The sequence below is a fragment of the Chroicocephalus ridibundus genome, chromosome 4, assembly GCF_963924245.1.
Source record: "Chroicocephalus ridibundus chromosome 4, bChrRid1.1, whole genome shotgun sequence".
Taxonomy (NCBI): domain Eukaryota; kingdom Metazoa; phylum Chordata; class Aves; order Charadriiformes; family Laridae; genus Chroicocephalus; species Chroicocephalus ridibundus.
Window position 1 is genome coordinate 13,177,404 of NC_086287.1, and position 19,218 is coordinate 13,196,621.

A 19,218-nucleotide genomic window follows, 5' to 3' on the forward strand; every position below is an offset into this window, starting at 1 on the left:
AAGTCTTTATAAAAGGATTTTATCTTTTTTTGTAAAAAAAGGATTTTTAAGAAACTGATATTCACCTGTTTTACACTAATTTACAAAAAATTTGTGGAATTAGACAGTGAAATTTTTCAATGCAACATTTTAAATCAAGTACACGAAACAAGAGTTACGCATGACAGTGCTTTGAAAGAGTTAACTGTGGATTCCATCAGTTCCACTACTACAATTCCCTGACTCCAGGATTGCACTTGTCTGTGCTCAAATGAGCTTCCTACATGCCAGCAGCAGCAGCTAAGCTCCACATAACTTCCTAAAGTACAACCTCAGCTTTAAAGCTCTGAGCATAATACCAGACACAGAGCAAAGAACATTCATCCGTATGTATCCTAGCCCAATGCCTTGCATATAGGAGAATGGCGGGCTTTGATGAAGATTTCCTATGATGGGTTGGATGAGGCTATCAAAATTTTCAAAAGGAACATACCAAAGTCAGTCAACTAATTCTGAACTTTCTAACATTCAAGATTTCACATTTTGAAACCTTTATATGTTTAGTGTCACTGCTACCTATAGTACAAATTGTATAAGAGCCTAAACCTGGTTTAAATAAATAATCATTTTCTGCAAAAGTCATGATTTTGAGCAGACTTTCTTACTGCTATCAATCCTTAAAAAACAACTACCAAATTAAGGCTTTAAACCACCCTCTTTTTTCTGATCTCAAATCTTTAATGAAGGCACTTTTCCTGTAATTTCTTAGTGGAGAAGATACACGAGCCAACATCTGCATAGTAAGTATTCAAGAATATTTTCTAAAATTAGATTTCTATCGTCTTTGCGCAATCCCACACCCAATTCTACATGGTTACAGCATACATATAGGATACAAAAAATAAACACAAATCTATTAATTCTGTTGGTTTAGATGGTAGAAAAAACTTACTCATAGTTTTTCACAAGTTGATAAAGACAAAGAAGAATTCCAAGCCAACAAGCACTGTTGTCAGACTGAAGATAAAATCCAATTTTCTCCACAACTGCAGTCCAGCGACTAGGATAATCATGCTTAATAATATGGTGAATGCAAGTAGTAAGCTGTACCCTAGAAATCAAATACACAATGATTAAATAAGGTACTGCCATTATTTTAAAAATATTCTTGTGGTGTTGAAAACAGATAATATTGCCCAAACTTAGACTTATTTCAAGTTTTGTTTAGAAAGCTTAGGTCCTGTACTTTCTGCTTAATATTCTCCATGCCTGGTAAGATTATGGAGCAGATCCTCCTGGAGGCGCTGCTGAGACAGAAGAATAACAAAGAGGTGATCGGGCACAATCAACACGGCTTCACCAAGGGCAAATTGTGCCTGACAAACCTGGTGGCCTTCTATGAGAAGGTCACAACATCAATAGACAAGGGGAGAGCAACTGATGTCATTTACCTGGACCTGAGCAAAGCCTTTGACACTGTCCCGCGTGACATCCTGGTCTCCAAGCTGATAAAATATGGGTTTGATGGACTGACAATTCAGTGGATAAAGAACTGGATTGACAGCTGCACCCAAAGAGTGGCTGTCAATGGGTCCATGTCCAAGTGGAGGCCAGTGACAAGTGGAGTCCCTCAAGGATCAGTACTGGGACCGGTCTTGTTTAGCATCTTCGTCATGAGGGTGGTGAGACACTGGAACAGGTTGCCCAGAGAGGTGGTGGAAGCCCCATCCCTGGAAGTTTTTAAGGCGAGGCTGCACGGAGCTCTGAGCAACCTGATCTAGTGGGAGATGTCCCTGCCCATGGCAGGGGGGTTGGAACTAGATGATCTTTAAGGTCCCTTCCAACCCTAACAATTCTATGATTCTATGTGAGGAATTTTAAATTTCTACATGCTGCACAAGCTGAAAACTGTTTTTCCATCTACATTAATTCTATGCTTAGGATACACAGCATATGACAATGATCTTAGCATGCAGGTGATCTTTGTTGTGCAAAAACCCCATAACAACCCCAATTCATAAACCCATAACAACCACAGCCAATTCATAAGCAAATCAAAACTGCTTACCTAATGAGCTCAGGAGAGTGAATAATGGCTTCTACAATATTTTCACGAATACAGTGTCTGTCTTCTTCTGGGATGGAGTAAGGTGGAATCTCTCCTGGTGCAGCTTCACGATCTGGCCAATACTGGGTTATCATATTTTTCAAGTAGATAACTCCTGTGAAACAGAAGTGGAAAATCAGCTGACAGTCATTCAAAATACAAAACAAAAACGCATTTTGCGAAGAAATCTATTTTAGAAAGAAAGTGAATGAAATGACTAATCCATTGACCATTTCTGAATAGGAGAATCAAAATACATAAACCATGCAAATTATTAGCCTAATAATTTACTAAGTTGATACACTTTAACCATTTATTGTGATGTCTGTATTTCAGTTATGTAAAGAATGTGTTTTCATATAAAAATACTAAACGTATTGCCTTTACCCATGCTACAGATAAATAGTTGTGGAATATTTTAGCAACACACTTCTGAAAAATACTTTATAATTATTTTCTTAGTATTTTCATTAAAATAAAGCTAATCAATACTAATGACTATCTAAAACATCCCTTGTAAGCAAAAAAAAAATCTAATTAAATTTGTGAAACAGGAGTGAATGCTAAAGAGAAACAGAGCTCCTTTATACCAAAGTTATGACCCACAGCAGTTTGCAGCCATCAGGCTGCTGGCACAAACGCCTGCATTTATGATTTGACAATCAAATCCAAACTGCTTATGTGGCAGAATATAGATTACAGCAGTTGGAAAGAAAAGGACTTATAAAATGCAACAGGAAATCTCAAATTACAAACAAACAACAAAGTTGCTATTAATCTAATTCTATGTACAAATCCACAAGGCAACTTCTCTTCCCAAATTCCATATGCACCTTCTGAAGGTTCTGAAACCAAAGGGTTTCTGAAAGGGTCTGCAAAGGTAAGCAACACTCAGTAGATAGGAGCTATTACAAAACTGAAGTGATGCAGACTTCAATCTGTCCTCTGAGGGATTTATCATGCCATCAATTTGTTTGCAAAACATGCACTGTTTGCAAGCTATGCAATGTATGACTTGTCTCCATTCTCTACAAACTGCTTTGGTTTTTAATTGGCTTACACTGAGGGCGAATATTCAGAGGTTGTTTTCAAAGCACCCCCTTTTTTTGCATGTTATACATGTGAAGCAGTAACTTTTTTGAGTCAACATCTGAATGGTACCTCCAATCAATAAGATAAAATGCAAGTTAGGCTTATGCTACAACTGAGAATAGTCTACTACATGTAAGAGCCACATAAAGTGATTAAGATCACACTTCCTGAACTGTCAGAAAAACCATTAAAGTATCGTGTTGGAAACCTCTATCAAGTAATCATAGCAGCTTTAAGATGATGTATGGAGTTGCTAGTATTCGATAACCAATTTTACTGATGGCTCATGTGCAAACCAACAGGGTTCTAAAAGACATAATTTGTTTTCTTGCATTTAAAATGTTTAGAAACATTAGCATTAGTAGGACAAGGTTAAATTACTTCCTCGAACCAAGTGTACTAGCATCATAAACCATTCTGTTTCCCCAAAGACCATTATTCACTAGAAATAAAGGGTAGCAATCACTGAAGAGCCAGCTGCTTTTTCTTTCTGTTTTCCCTATTCAGTGTATGGTGCCAGATATAGTTCATGACAACTGTAATTTAAGCGACTCTCACCTTTTGAGTATTTGAGATTAAATTGATTAGAATTCTTTAACAGTATCTGCATATGTACTTGTGTGTATGCACCATTAAAGTAGATACAATGAAAAAAAGATTTGAAAACTTGCCTGCCTGTCTCACTGGTAAATCCAGTTGCTCGGACATAGTGATCTGAAGCAGAGTTGAAACAAAGTTCACTGACTTATGAGCCTGCAGAGGAAAAAAAGTAAGTATTATTTAGTCACAGTTAAGTTTTAGAATACTCCCATTAGGTTTTACAATATCTTTGTAATGATGTAATGCAATCAATAGAATACCAGCAATTCAGACAGTTTCACAGTACTCGGCTAATCAACCAAAGCATTCCAAAGTTTCATGCTCACTGTATTCTGAAGACAGCATGGGGGAGGAAAAACCCTACCGTTTAAGGTAATAGAGTTGAAATCATTAAACAGTCTTCAGGAATCAGCCTTTTACAGTCACCGAACATGTTCTTCATTCATAACAAATACTTACTTGAAAGAAGAATATCTAAATAGCCAGAAAAACCCAAGTGCAGCAAGTTTACAGTGACCTTTTAACAAGGTATGAATTCAGTATGTAGTAATCTAAGAAACAGACAGCAACTATGTTACAAAACTAAGTCCAGCCTTAGGCAAGCCTGCCCAACTCATAGCTCATCTTTCGGAAAAAACAGCTTCAGGTGACCACTTATGCATTACTGCAGCAACTCTCAGCATACCCATACAACAGCAAACCAGCAGTACGGAGACCTAAATGTGGTGATATCCGCAGACTAACAACTTCGCAAGGGTTTGCAAGAGTTTACTTGCAAAGAAAACAAAACATATTTTTTCTTACAATAATGAGAAATGTCATTGATAACACTAAATGCTGTATTACATTTTCAGTACAAGGAAACTAACCTTAACATTATTACAGCATCCTTTACCCACCTTTCCTAAGCATCAAAAACTCGAAAAATTAAATTAATTTTGCTGGGAAAAGTGAACTGTAATCCTTAAAAACTAACTCTACTTTTTATAACTGGAAAACAGCATAATTCTCCTCAAGGTCAAGAGTCAATGGACATGAGCTGCAGTGGGGGAAATTCCTATTTTATAAAAGGAAAAAAAAATAAATCACAAAGGCAGCCAAGGTCTAGAACAGTCTGTCCGCAGAAGCTGTGGGACCTCATCCTTTGAGATACTCAGAACTCAATTGGACAAGTCCTGATCTACCTCATCTATCTTCAAAACAACTTTGCATCAGGGGGCTGGATGAGATGATCCGCAGAGGTCCCTTCTAACCTCATTAATCCATGATTCAAATTGCCAAGATATATTGCTGCTTTATCTTCACTTACATGTCAATAATTTCCTATGTTCTTTGCAGCACTTCTACCAAAGACAACTGCACAGAGCTACATAACTCAACCTGTTAAACTCACAGGAAAACACCTCTTAGTTACTTGTTACTCAGTTTCTTACTCCCTACATAAAGCAAATAAATTAATACTTTGAAAACAATTTAAATTACACTATACATTCATAAAAAATAAACTATTGTCTCAGTTACTGCAGCAGAGCAAATTAACATCATAAAGAAAAACAATCAGAAATTATCTTTCTATTCTTTTAGTAGCACCAAAAGCTCTTTTGACAGTACAAGAGTGTAAGGCTGCCCAGCTCACTCTTACAGCACCAGGTTCTTCTCTCCAAACTTAACTTTCCCTAGCAAATATCTCCTATATGCTCTAGTATAAACAAAAGGGATAGCCTAAGACATGACATTTTCATGCATTTGTACTAAGATTTGATTACTGTAGCTTGTTTTCTATCTCCTGTTATTTAAAACTGATTTTAAATGAAAAATTAACTTGACTTAATAATCTCCCCAAAATGTTAAAACATTGTTGTACGTATTCATTCTATGCACTAAAAATCTACAGGCCACAGAAAATGCACAGAAGCAACACTCGCATCTGGTCCAACTGAAATGTTTATTTGTAGAGTGTGTTTTGATGAATTGTGAGTAACTGACAGTGCAATATGAGCACGCAACTTTCTGACCCGGGTCCCTCTGATATCCTCAAAGTCCTGAAGAAGCAAATACACTTTCAAATGGAAAAAAAGTATTTGTTTTCAACTGTCAGGTAATGGTTGAACAAATACATTTAAAATAAAAATTACGTGTTGGTATTAATTTCTACTACAGCTACAGGTCTGTTAAGTTCCTTCTTTTCTTAAGTAACATTAGTAAGACACACTTTTCCTGCAACACATACCAAATGACATTAGACCCTAATTCTGCACAGTATTCAATTATATGCCTAACATTAATGTCAACGGAAGCGCTCCTATACTTAAGTGTGTTATTACGAAGAAAGCTTTCAGTTTCAATAACCTTTAACTCACCTACGCATAAAGTCAGATTACTGTCTGCATAAAATGGACTTAGAAGTGCAAACCCATGTCTTTCCGCAGCGACTATGATAAACTTATTAGTTACCTTTTCAATAGTGAAAATTTGCAATGCATTTCATGTTTGGAAATTGAAACACATTTAATCCTAGAATTTTAAAAATGAAGGATTACTTTCCCTTCTTTCATGATAAATGACAACTACCCTTTTAAGTAAAGCAACTGTAACAGGGACATTTCAATAAAAAATAGAGAAATTGCCTAAGAACTATCAAGGGACTAATGGGAATAACAAAAGAAATTGAATACAAAAATGATGTGTCTTAAAAGCAAAAAGCGACAAAGAAATAGCAGTGTACAAAACTGCCACACGTTGAAATTTAATAAAATACCAAAGAATAATCTTTTCTTCATTAGAAAAATCAGGACTGTAGCAAGCTATAGAAGCTCCCTAGAAATGTCAATTATATTAGTATGTAGGATTAATATATTTTCACTGGATTCTTTGAACTATAACAAGTTTTACAGGATGGGACCAAAACATCTACACCATTATCTCGTTTTTTTAAAGTCTTACAAGTATCATCCTTATTAACGTCTCAAGCATCAGACACTCACCAACCACGAGGATGAGCTACTTCATCACCTTTAGTGGTTCAAAGCAGAAATTCAGACTAGAAATAATTTGTGTGCTTTTAATACAAAGTAGCATAAGTAAAATACCTTGTACTTTCCAAACAAAGCCTCCTCTCAATCCATTCAGTTCACAACTGAATTCACAGAGCTACATTAACACTTCTATGCATTCTATACAGAATATAAAGTACTTCCAAACTCTTTATAATGAAGCTCTTCCCATGACACTGAAGGGAAGGTGATTCCACAGAAACTGAAATGTGGGGAGGAGTATGGACAGGTATATGTGTACTGAAGGATCAAATAAAACCCCAGATACTACAATAACTTGTGACTTCCTCCCTTGCTTTGCTCGAGTATTAAAAAGAACATCCAACGTTTTATTGGCACATGGAAAAACAACTGAACTTAAGACACCACATAGATGCTGATTTTGTGCCTACAGCATTAAAAAAATACAGAACACACATCCATTTCAGCTACTTTAATCTTTAGTATTTTTACTCTCCAAAGATGGCTGCCTCTGAGGACATCAAGTTCCTCTTCACTGACAGCACTGCTAAAAAAAACCCAACCAAACAAAAAAACACACCTATTTTAGGTAAAAATTTTATACAAGTACTAGCTTTTGGTTTTAGTGCAGGCAATTAGCCGGAATACTTCCACAATTGATGAGCTACAAATGAAGATTCATTAAAGTCTATCAGGAACTATCTGAATGTAGAGGACTCTGCTGGCCCATGCGCGCCCCAGTCTCCAGAAGAATTGGGTGCACTGATGCCACTTCAGTGAAAGCTACTGGGAAGCAGCGTCATTCTACACAGGAGTGCCATGGCTCCAGCATGCAAGAATTAAAATCAAGATTTCACAATGGTTGCTATCGTATAATCTAAACTGTGTGGAGAATAGGAACAATTTATATGACTTAAGTTTTGACATTGGTAAAATTTTGTCTTTTATTCTCTTGGCTCCTTGTCTATAAATATCCTTTAAAAATACATATTAATTTAGAAAACTACAACGATAACTGAAAAAAAAATGTTTCTGTCACAGTCAAAGTCTGTTTTCCAACATCAACTCAGTATTTTTAAAAAACAAAACCAAAACCCATCTCTAGTCCTTCCCCCTTACAAATGTTCCAACATGCCATGTCACTGGTATGACTTCGTTGTCTAAGAGCCAAAGAATTCAGGGACTTTTCCCAAGAGCAGTCTTTGCTATGCAGCCTCGCGAGCTAAGGAATGTATTCTATCAGACCACAAACGTTGCACCACTGTCTGTTAATATCAATCAGTTTCAGAACATACAATCTTTTTTGCATATTTCATTGCAGTTTTTCCTGGCAGGGTTGGCTTGCTGGCCATGTACTAAAACACACTTTTGAGAAAAGTGTCATGCCAGCTCCATAATCTGAAATATAAATGAAGTTTGAAGTTAACATTAAAGAAACCAGTTCATCACATATAAACTATCAACAGTTAATCATGATACGGAAAAACACTTTTTCCCCAGTAATAATAACCTCTGAAGTCAGTTACATTCACCTTTAATACTAGAATTATTCATATCTTACACAAAACCTGCATGCCACTAAATGATAAAAACAAGAGGCTTCAGCTCAGGCAAAAAGACCTCCGTGCGTTCTGCTTAGACATTGAGAATTTAAAATACCATAACAGACACACTACAATAAGCACCTCCTTTACCATTACCAAAAAATCAAATCAGAAGGGTGGTATTTACTATATGTTGCTCAACTACAACCCTAGGTTATTTAAATAGTTATTCAAAGTAGCACACATTTAAGTAAAAGCTACGATTTCTTTATAAAGGAGTTGAAAAAATACAAATTCAATGCATCTCTGCTGTCCCAATTTTGAAAAAATGTGCATGCAATTTTTTATCTAGACCATAACAGAACTAGTTGAACACAACTATTACACTGAGATGAAAACAGTTTGGGGTTTTTTTTATAGAAAGGTAAGGCCAGGAACTGTAAGGCCATGCTGAATCAGCAAACTGCCCTGTAGCACTCTTTCAATTCTTTTTTAAGAACTCAGCAGGTGTGGAAGTCATTCTGACCTCAGGTTTTTGCAAGCTAGTTCTGCCACCTCTTATGCAGCTACAACGTACATGTAAATCCAGTTGAAGGTCCACAAAAAATACATACATGCTCATCAGATCTTGCAAACATCCTTGAGGCTCATTTCATCGCAATACTGTCTGCAAGTTCTGAAGCCTATTTGCTCTTATGTTCGCAGAGAAAAAAGGAATGTGCTCTTAGCAAAGGCTGGCTAAGCACACACAGTAACTATTTGCTAAGTCATGAGAAAGTAGCAAGGCACCCTGTATACTAAGATTTTAACTTGTACTGGGTTAATGTGCATGAAGAATGTAACTTCTTCCGAAGGAACACAAAGCTCCCTTGGTTCCTTACTGCCCCCAAGGGGATTTCTGGCGTTGGACCAGCCTTCATACGTACAATTTAAAATCATCCTTTCCCAAAGCACCTCTCATCTAGCACACACCAAAATACATAGACAGAAGGGAAGTGAAAACGATCAAGTACTTTTGGTGAAGTGTCATACTAACAACTTTAAAAGAGAGCCCATGATCTGATAATCAGAGCCAGGAACCTCATGCTCTGTTCTTGTTCTTCCTCACACTACAATATATAGCCGTAGGTATTATACATACAGACCATGCTAGAAAAGGTTAAAAAAAAATTGAAGATCGGGGTAACACTATAAATACCTACCCCAAAGTATCCAAAACATAGCATTTCAGCATTTGGAAATACCTGTGTGAAAGGCACCACATAATAACCAGCTTGCTTCTTCCCTTTTGACAACCTTTCACTCCAAAGCTCCCAGTAGTTACGGTCCAATCATTTAATTTAATCATTACATCGTTCTGACATTTGTATCTATTAAGCAGGCAATGCAAGACACTGAACTAGGCCCTACTGTATCCTGTTAAACTGATGGCATGCTACAGTGACTAGTCAACAAGCTAAAGCATTTTTCCTTCCCCTGTTGCTTATATTAGAATGTGAAACAGCTTAAACATAACTTCTGAAAGGCACTTTTTCAGTAGAGCAACAGCATAACACTTTCCTAAACAAACTCTGTTAAGCTTTGACTTAAAAAAATGAGTTATTGGTGATTGGTCTCCTTTTTAAAAAAAAAACAAAACAAAACACAACATTCTTGGACACAAAAATTGGGTTGTTAGTCTAAAAAGATATTTAATAGCTCATACATACTTAGGTTAAGCTCAGATATTTACAAGACGTACATAACAGTTAAGTTATAAATTATCCAGAATTACAAATAAGAAACCTGTAAGAAAAGTATTATCTAGCACTTTGTCTTTATAAATACGTTGATATTAAAAGATGAAACACTGTGTATTACTTTCAGAGTGTCATTCCATAGCTGCATAGTTAAAAATATCTATTTTCATCACCATTTCTGGGAAACACTTTGTACACGCAGTACAAAGACTGTTTCAAAAGGCAACAGCATCTTCTTGCTGCTTTCCAGTAGCTTACTTGAAGAGTCTGGTTCTAAGTCCTTGTAAAACACAGCCTTCCCCTGTAAGACGGGGACAGAGATGGGCAAACACCTCAGCGTTACACCATCAGCTGGAAATTACGTGAGACACTGTCACACACAAGAGTTAGTGGTATCATTCCCTACAACTTATTTTCACAGTGAGGAAAGTAAAGCCAAAGAGACTGAAATACACTAAAAAAAAAAAAATGCAGGTATCTCAACTCTAAAAGTTCTCACAGGATTTTATGTGCAGGCAATATAACCTGATAAGACTTACTGAAAGAAGAAATAAAGCACAGAACAATTCACGACTTAGCCAAGGTCAGATGAAAAATAACAAAGCCTGGACAAACCAAGAATCATACACCCATCCCGGTTCCCTTCTCCAGTCAGTGGAAACTTTCTTGATTATGATGAAGACAGATAAGACACTTAACTCTTCCATTAATTAGGAATATCAATTACTGACTGAGGCACGTTCTTTTCTGATACAGTAAAATGACCATTCTACTGAAAACCAGACTCATCAGCTCAATAGAGACACTTCAGACAAATTAAAGGTAAACTAAAAGGTTAACCAAGGACAACTATTAAACTTAAATTATAAGAACACTTCTGTGTGCCTGGCCACGTGCAAGAACAGCATTCACTGCTGGATGATTTCATCTTTTTCAGAGAAAGAGACCCCATAAAATATCAACTGGTAACACAATTGCCCTAACAGTTAACAGATTTAGACCTATATCCTGCAAGCAAATGCATAACTGACTTCAATAAACCTGCGCAACACCAAGACCATGCATGTGACTAAAACTACATAAATGTACGAGTGCCTGCAGATTTAGGGTTTAGCAAGTATTTTTATCACAGAAGATCTGTGAAAGATCAGTGAGGCTACATTTCCAATCATAAAGAATGCTTACGCACAGGTTCAATAATATCCGGTGTTTTTAAAGGGGAACAGATATTTTGATTTTATACCAATTTAATACTTGTATAGTACATGATAGACTATCATGTTTTGATTCAAAAGTGTGAACAAAAGGCAGTTGCCAGTGAGCATGATCCTTCATGCAAGAGTTAGCCATTTGCTGAAGACCCCGACTGGCAGAGAACGTCATTTCCTGCATGTTCAGCAACTCAACACCTGCAGAAACAGCTAAAATAGATTTCAAGCAAGTTACTATATATAGATATTGACATGCATAGAACACAAAAAAATTGCATTTTGGAGCCAGCTTAAGACTTCATACATATTACTGTCTTTACAGGCAATTACATTATTTTCACTTTTGGTTTAAATAAGAAAGACTAAAATACTTTTTACTGAAGTATATAGAAAAGATAGCCAATTACTTTACACAAACCTCAATTAAACATTGAGTAATTTTACAGCTATCTATTTCAAATGTACCTAATACTTATTTGCCATTCATTTATTAAAAGACATGCAGGAATTCAGCCTAATTACACTTTTTTATAATATGAGCAGCTGTACCTTTAGTTTTTGAAAGTTTCTCTACCGCCAACAGAGCATTTGGCCCACCTTTATCTAAGCTCTGCTGAACAGCTGTTGCATTAAATGTATTTTCTCAGGTCTAAAGTCTGCTTAAGAGCAACAAAGAAAAACGTTTGTGGAAAAGGCCAACTAAAGGCACCACAAGAGCTGCCACACAGGCTTATCCTTTACCTACTCCATCAAGCTATCACCTTTTCTCTGAGTCAAACACTAGAACACCTGTTTTTCAGAATGTCTAAAAGTCCTGCGGCTGTGTCTCATCAATAAAGAAAAGTTTTCAGCTACCGGGTGTAGTTAAGTGGAACAAAAATACAACCTTCTTCTAAAATTGAAACCTGTGGAACTAGGACCTGCTGGTTTTGCTCTATCCCAATATGACATACAAATGTAGTCTAAGTGGATGACATACCTGGGTTGGGAACTCTGTCTTCCCCCGTCTCTTGGGCACGTGTCGATACTACACCCAGAAAGCACACCTACCTCCAGAGTGCCGCTGAACCCGGAGTCCAAAGGATTTGTACGAACACCACACAACGCCAGGCTACCAGATTTATTTCTGAACTCAGACCAGGTCACTCTTACACTAACAGGCTGCACTAGTTATAAAGTGATGGGGATCTTGATACCCCTTTTCCCGTTCACAGATTACTCCCTTCCACATCCAAAGATTGCCCTTAGACAGTCCTAGGCAGGACTGGCTCCAGCCTCTGAGCCACCGGGGGCCTGCGCCACCGACGATTTTAAACACCCCTCCTTACAGATGATCCTTCCCCGGGTTGAGCAAGAAGACAATGGAGGTAATTTGCTACCGGCAGGAAAGCCAACGGGGGCCTCCTCCCTCAACGCCGGACCGCTTTCTGGCCGCTAAATCTCCCTCCTTGAGCAGCCCCGCCCGGTACGGCATGGCCTGGCCTGGCCCCGGCCGGAGGCCCTGCTGCCATGTGCCGGGGACAATGCGAGTCGGGCGGTCGGGCCCGGCCTGCAGCCGCCGTGACACCAGGCGGGGCTCGGCGGCGGGAAGGGGGCCGGGGGCGCGGGGAGATGGGGCTGAGGGAGCCGCCCCCCCCCCCCCCCCTCCCGCTCCCTCAGCCCCGTCTCCCCGCGCCCCCGGCCCCCTTCCCGCCGCCCTTGCCCCGCTTCCCCCTCACACAGGCCTGCCCCGACCCCGCCGCCCGCCCCGCTGTGTGTCCCCCCCCGCTCCGCCTTCCAGTATCGCGGCGGCCGCAGCCCCGGCCCAGGCCCCGTCGTCTCCCTCACCTCGTTAAGCTGCCTCTCGGCGGCTTCCCGCAACGCCGGATCCATGGTACCCCGCAGGGCCTCGATGATGGTGTTGGGGTCCATGGCGGCGGCGGCGGGGGGAAGAGGAGGAGGCGGAGGGCAGGGGCCGGGGCCGCGCCGCGCCGTACGCACATGGACCCGCCGCCTCGCAGCGGCCGCCGGCGCGAAAGGAAGGGAGAGCGCCAAAGGCCCGGATAGAGCTGCCCCCCGCCGCCGCCAGGGAGCGGCGCCCCTTCCGCCGCCCGCGTCCCGCCTCCGCGCCGCGGGGCGCCACGGGACCTGTAGTCTAAGGGCCGGCCCCAACCGCCGCCGCCGCGCGCCTAACCGCCAAACCGAGGCGGCGGGCGGTGGGCGCGCTTGTAGGGAGGCAGCGCCGCCGCCCCCGCACGCTGAGGGGAGGGGAGGGACGGACGGAGAAGGGTCCGCCGCCTGGTTTCCCCTCTCGGTGTGAGGGTTCGGGGGGGCGGGTTGTGTGCGGGGCAGCCCGGGGAGCGGCGGGGGCCAGTGGAGAGAGCCTGAAGGCGACCTCGGCCTTGCGGTAGGCTCGGGGGGGTTGCTGTGGTGGGGTGCCCGCCTCTGAGGGGAAGGCAGGCACACGGCCTGCCCAGAACTCGTAGGCCGCGTGAAGATTTAAGTAGAATCCGTTGTTTTATCGAAAGTCCCTCGTTTTATCACGTACGCCTTCCCTTTTCAGAGCGGCTCTGATGGCTGGTGAGGAAGGAGGGATGCATGGAGGCATGGGGTTCCTTTAAAAGCGCTTGCTTTATGATGGGCACAGGGCGCAAACGGTTCTTAAGCATTTGGGAAAATCCAGCGTTTTGTTCTGCTAGTTTTCCCCCCAAAAAAAGGAAAAAAAAATCCTCAAAGATGTATCAGAAATTTGTCAGAAAATCAATATAAGCGGAGCTGTCTCATTGGAGGTTGTAGCGAGATGGGGACTGACCTCTTCTCCCTGGTGACAAGTGATAGGACAAGGGGAAACGGGTTCAAGTTATGTCAGGGGAGGTTTAGATTGGATATTAGGAAACATTTTTTCACTGAAAGGGTTATTAAACATTGGAATAGGCTGCCCAGGGAGGTGGTGGATTCACCATCCCTGGAGGTGTTTAAAAAAAGGGTAGATGGGGCACTTAGGGACATGGTTTAGAAGTGGCTTTTGTCAGGGTAGGCTAAAGGTTGGACTTGATGATCTTAAAGGTCCCTTCCAACCTCAGCAATTCTATGATTCGATGATTCCTGGAGGGGTTGACTCAGCCACAAAATCAGGATTGGGCTGCTCGAGTTGGTCCTCTGTAAGTCACTTCTGCAGGCTTTATCCTACGCATTTGGGCACTGAAGTAATTTCACTTACATGAGTAGTCACAACAAAATAAGCAACGCTATTTATAAGTTAGGAGCATAGTGATTTGTAAAATGTAATCATTAGTATACAGAGTCATTCACTATCATGTCTCTGTTTGGAGGATGACATGGGGGATATACTTGGAATTTTGAGTTATATTTGTGGAAGGAGTTTATTGAACACTCAGATATCTAATACAATAAAGAACAGCCCACCCTGGAACAACTCTGAAATGAAGGCACATTACCAAAGAAGCTGCATATCAATCAAACAGTTTCAGGAAATACCACATTAAAATTTGATTCCCTTTACCACCCTACTGTGCTGGTGGCCTTGCAAACGTTTCCCATACATGGACTTAGCGTGGGCCACAGGCCAGTCCCATCACATAGCCTGGATGGAGCCAGCTTGGTTTTGAAGGCCATCCTCTCTCAGTTGGCCACCATCCCAGAGAATGGCCTAAGGCTGGCTAACCAGTACTGTCTCAGCTGGCAAAATCTGCGCTAGTCAGGTTTATCTAGAGTGTCATTTCATACATGAAACAGCTTAACAGACTTGCTTCTGTATATACATTTTCCAATTGAGTAACTTGTCCATGATTGTTGCTGGACTAAAAACTGGATTTCTCAGTTTCTCTTGATACTGTTTTTTTGGTGGGTTTTTTTGGTGGTTTGTTGGTTTTTTTTTTACATGCTAAAACCTATGATTTACACTACACAGGTGGTGTTTTTTTGTTTTATTGCAAGTATGAAAATGAATGCCTCATAAAACTAAATGGCAAAGCAGCAATGAATGGCTGGCTTTCTAAATAAGCCCAGGAGACATATGGACCCAGAAGACCCATGTGGCAATGCAGCATAATTTCAGGACACGATGTCATAGGATGTTCTTCTATAAGTTGCCCAGATCTGCAGTCACACTCCAATTCTAGATGTTGCCCAAAATGTAAAGAAAGATGAAATACTGTAGATTCAATACCATTAAAAAATGCTACAACAAAGTATTTTCCGTGCTTTTGTGTCACAGCAGATGCAAGATGAAATCTCAATGCTCTTTGTATCAAAGGAGTAAGCAATAATGCCTCTAACCAGAGAGAACGCAGAAGCTAAGCTGATCAACAACTTATGAAACAGAATATATCTTCTTTAAAAAGAGAAGTAAGTACTTCAAAGGACAAAGGGCTCATGATGTGCTGGTTATACCTCTTACTCTTTGTCAGATCCACACATGCGAAATGCTGCAAAGAAAAGCACAATGGGGTGCAGACCAAAGCACAATGGGGTGTAAACCATTGTCAGCAGAGGTGCTGTGGCTGGAGAAGCTTATCGCCAGACCTGTTACCATTTGTATACAAAAGTGAGGAGGACAAAAAAAAAATATGCAAAAGAATGTGTAAGCAATTGTCCAGAGTCTGAGTACTCTGAAACAGAAGACATTCTATGTCAAGGAATGTTTGCATTCATGAGGATGTTTGCATTCACATCTTTGCTTGCTCAGAAGTAGTAACAACTAACCTGACAGCAGGATTAACTGCATAAATGATTCACAGAAATTAATAAATGCAAGATTCAGTCAAGATGGACGTTTCATGCAGACTGCACACGAGCTTTAAGAAGAAACATCCATAAGGTTTAAAAAGAATTTATCACAAATCTGAACAATTTGTTGATGGATTCCATTTGCCACAGGTGGTTCAGTGTTGAAGAGGGAGATGAAATAGTAAAGATCAAAGAAAGCAGACATACTAGCAGTACACCGCAGTACAAGGGACTGGTGAGCTGTGGCATCTTGAACACTGAAATTTTGTCAGGATTAAATAAATGTACCTGCTTCTGTCAGATACTTTCTTTCAACAGTATTAGCAGGACAAAAGAGACTTTAAGCCTAGCCATTGCAGCACAGCAATTGGCAAGGACTTGTGCCAAAGCTGTTTAGCAAATAAAAGAGGGGGAAAATATCCTACCAAAGCATAAATAAGTATCTTGCTAGATGCAAGAGATGAGTTGATATAACAATTTAATTTTTAAGCCAAATTTCAAATCACGAGAGTTAACGTTGGAGAGAAATGTGTCCCTTAGCCAGAAAAGCCTCATCAAATTCTTGGTCTCAGAACAGAAAAAAGTGTGTATGTGCTGCAGAGATTAGCTGCCCGATAATGTTCTCTGTTGTGCATGAACTGTTCTAGACAACCTCAGGCCACTGTGGGAGAACTGAGCTTCTCAAATTATCTCATAAAAGGCAGATGTGGTATTGTGCAGGCCTCAAACATTGGATACAAATCAGTCGCAATTACTCCCGAAGATAAAAAACATACTCTCCTAGACTGTCTTGGGTTTAGCAGTCATGTGTATTTTCCCTGGAAAGTTGGAACAATAACAAAGACAGTATTTGTCAGCTTTAATAAAGCAGTATACTCCCTTGGAGCTGACTGCAGAGCACTGCTTAGCATGTATGCCTTTCTGGGGTACCATTCTCTTTACAGTAAATGAAAAGCTAGAAGCCAGAAATTGCCTGTAAGGGGAGCACAGCTATCAAGATCTTTCTTGAGCCTTGTCAGGTTTGGGTGCTTTCACCACATCTCTCCAAAAAATTTTGCAGAAATTTTTACGCCATCTACATATTCCCAAAAAGTTAGTAACTGATAAATGCTGCTATCAGCTGTTCTGTGCCGGAACATATTTGACAGCAGCCAAATTGACTCCAGCTATGTGAAGGCAGTGTATTCCTGCATCAGCTGCATTCAAAGTATCAACCCAGGATTTGGAAAAAAATACTTGCCTGTGAAGGTACCTGCCAATCCTACAAATTCAAAGGGAGTTTGGACATGGAGTGAGTGGATGAATCACCAACACCCAAAGCTATTCTGGAGCTACTTGTGCTAAATCAGAGAGGGCAATAGGAAGGGAAAAGGATGCACAGAAATATTGTGCCAATATGCAAAGTTTGCAAATAACTATTTAGATTAGTCTTAAAAGAAAAAGCTCAAATAGGATTCAGGTATGAAGCCATAAAACTAAACTGATGATAGTCAACATGATCTGGTGCAAAATCATGAAACAAAGGTGATTGTTTTAGGAGTTCTCTTGTTTGACTGGGAAAATGGTACAGTATAAATAGATTTCTTTGCTTTAAAATATCATAGTAGGCTATAAACCTGAGCACACATTGAAGGGATTGAGAACTGGCTAAATTACAGTTCTTGATAAAAAGTTGATAAAAGCGTTTATTTAAGGGACTGGTTTCTGTTGGATTTCTGCTGATACCACTGGCTAACTGTTTGCTATTTGATACTGTAAGCAGTTTTGAAATAAATATAAAAATCGCTGTAGATCACTGTGAGGATGACATAAGATTAGCAAAACAATCCTATATGGATGGGACAAGCTGGTGACCTGAACAACAAGCAGAAATGCATTTCAGTGCAGCCAAATGTAAAGCTAGACATTTAAGAACGGAAAAGTGCAGGCAGGTTTCTGTAGACTGCAGGGACACCGTGGGCATGCAGGCTGACATGAGCTCCCAGCAGGACGGGGTGGCAAAAGACTTAGCACAATCTTCGAGTTGAAAACAGAGATGTGAAAAGGGGGTGTGGGGAAGTCATTTGTCTCTTCCTCTGGTGCTGGAGGGACAGATGCTACACTGCCAGAAAATAGCTCTAGCATTTATGGTTTTTTAAGTATTTACAAACAGGATTGTATAAAATAGCCACAATAATTATTTGAAGAGTTTATTCTCTTCATCTGTGTGAGACCTATTTGAAATGTCCAACTTAGGTTTAAGACAAAAGTTGTGAGGAGTCTTGATTACTGTATGTCACTACTATAATGATGAGATAAAGCATAAATTTAGCGGGCAGCGTAAGGGAGGTTCCTTACAGAGTCCCTGCTCTGAGGCTGGCTCCAGCTGGGAGAGCAGGATGCCACAGCGTGCCCATCCTGTGGTTGCACAGCTCCCCTTAATCCCCCCCAGGCAGCTGGGAGTTGCCTTCACTTCTCCGGTAAACTTTGCTGAAATTTTGTTCAGGATGGATGTAAAGAAGCTGCTAAGGTCCTTTATATAGCCATGAGCTCAATAGTCGCTCCACCCCACCAAAAAAAAGCACAAGTCACCCCCACCCCCTCCAGCCAGATGGCAGGGCTTGAGCAGATGCTAAACCCCATATTCAACCAGGTTTCCCAGGGGACAGAGGCTGAAAACAAGATTCGGCCATTAGCTGGTGGGAGCATATGCAAGTGGAACAGCAGGAGTAGAAATGCTGAGAGGAAGCAGTAAAGAAACCATCTCTGTACTACAGCCAGTGATATTAAGGTCCTGAGTAAATGCCAAGGAGATAGAGCTTTTATAGAGCTTTTAGACCAATGGCTTATTTAAAAAAAAAAACACAAAAAAACCCACCTTGAGCAGTGTGAAAAAAAAGAAAAAGCTCCCGTGCATGGTAATTCTGAGTTCAGAAGAACTTGTGATTTTTTGTAAAATAAACATCTCTTCAAAGGTACGGGACTCCCTCATCAATTCTTACTTTTAGCAGTTAACGCTGGCAGCAAGCTGAGAAAAAAGGGTGACAGTATCTCCTCAAGAAGAAATTACTGGGTACTGAAAAGCTCTTTAGTGAAGAAAGATGTAACAGGACCAAATATCTAACAGATGAAACTGAAGAATCACTGAAACAAATTCCCAGTGGCTGTAGTGAGTGCTCTATTTCTCAATGTCTTCTGACTGAGACTGGATGCTGTTCTGGAAGG

The 19,218-nt window shown here is 40.3% G+C and overlaps 1 protein-coding gene across 1 annotated transcript in view; it reads right to left on the reverse strand.

Moving 5' to 3' along the window:
* Window positions 1-13,377, reverse strand: part of IPO7 (importin 7) — a 40,875-nt gene extending 27,498 nt beyond the window's left edge. Inside the window, exons 1-4 of the mRNA XM_063332142.1 lie at window positions 13,114-13,377; window positions 3,850-3,931; window positions 2,048-2,201; window positions 932-1,090 (exon numbers count right to left, since the gene is read on the reverse strand). Coding sequence (XP_063188212.1) covers window positions 932-1,090; window positions 2,048-2,201; window positions 3,850-3,931; window positions 13,114-13,197 — 479 coding nt within the window. The 5' untranslated portion in view covers window positions 13,198-13,377. The remainder of the gene's footprint in view (window positions 1-931; window positions 1,091-2,047; window positions 2,202-3,849; window positions 3,932-13,113) is intronic.
* Between the last annotated feature and the right edge of the window lie 5,841 nt (window positions 13,378-19,218).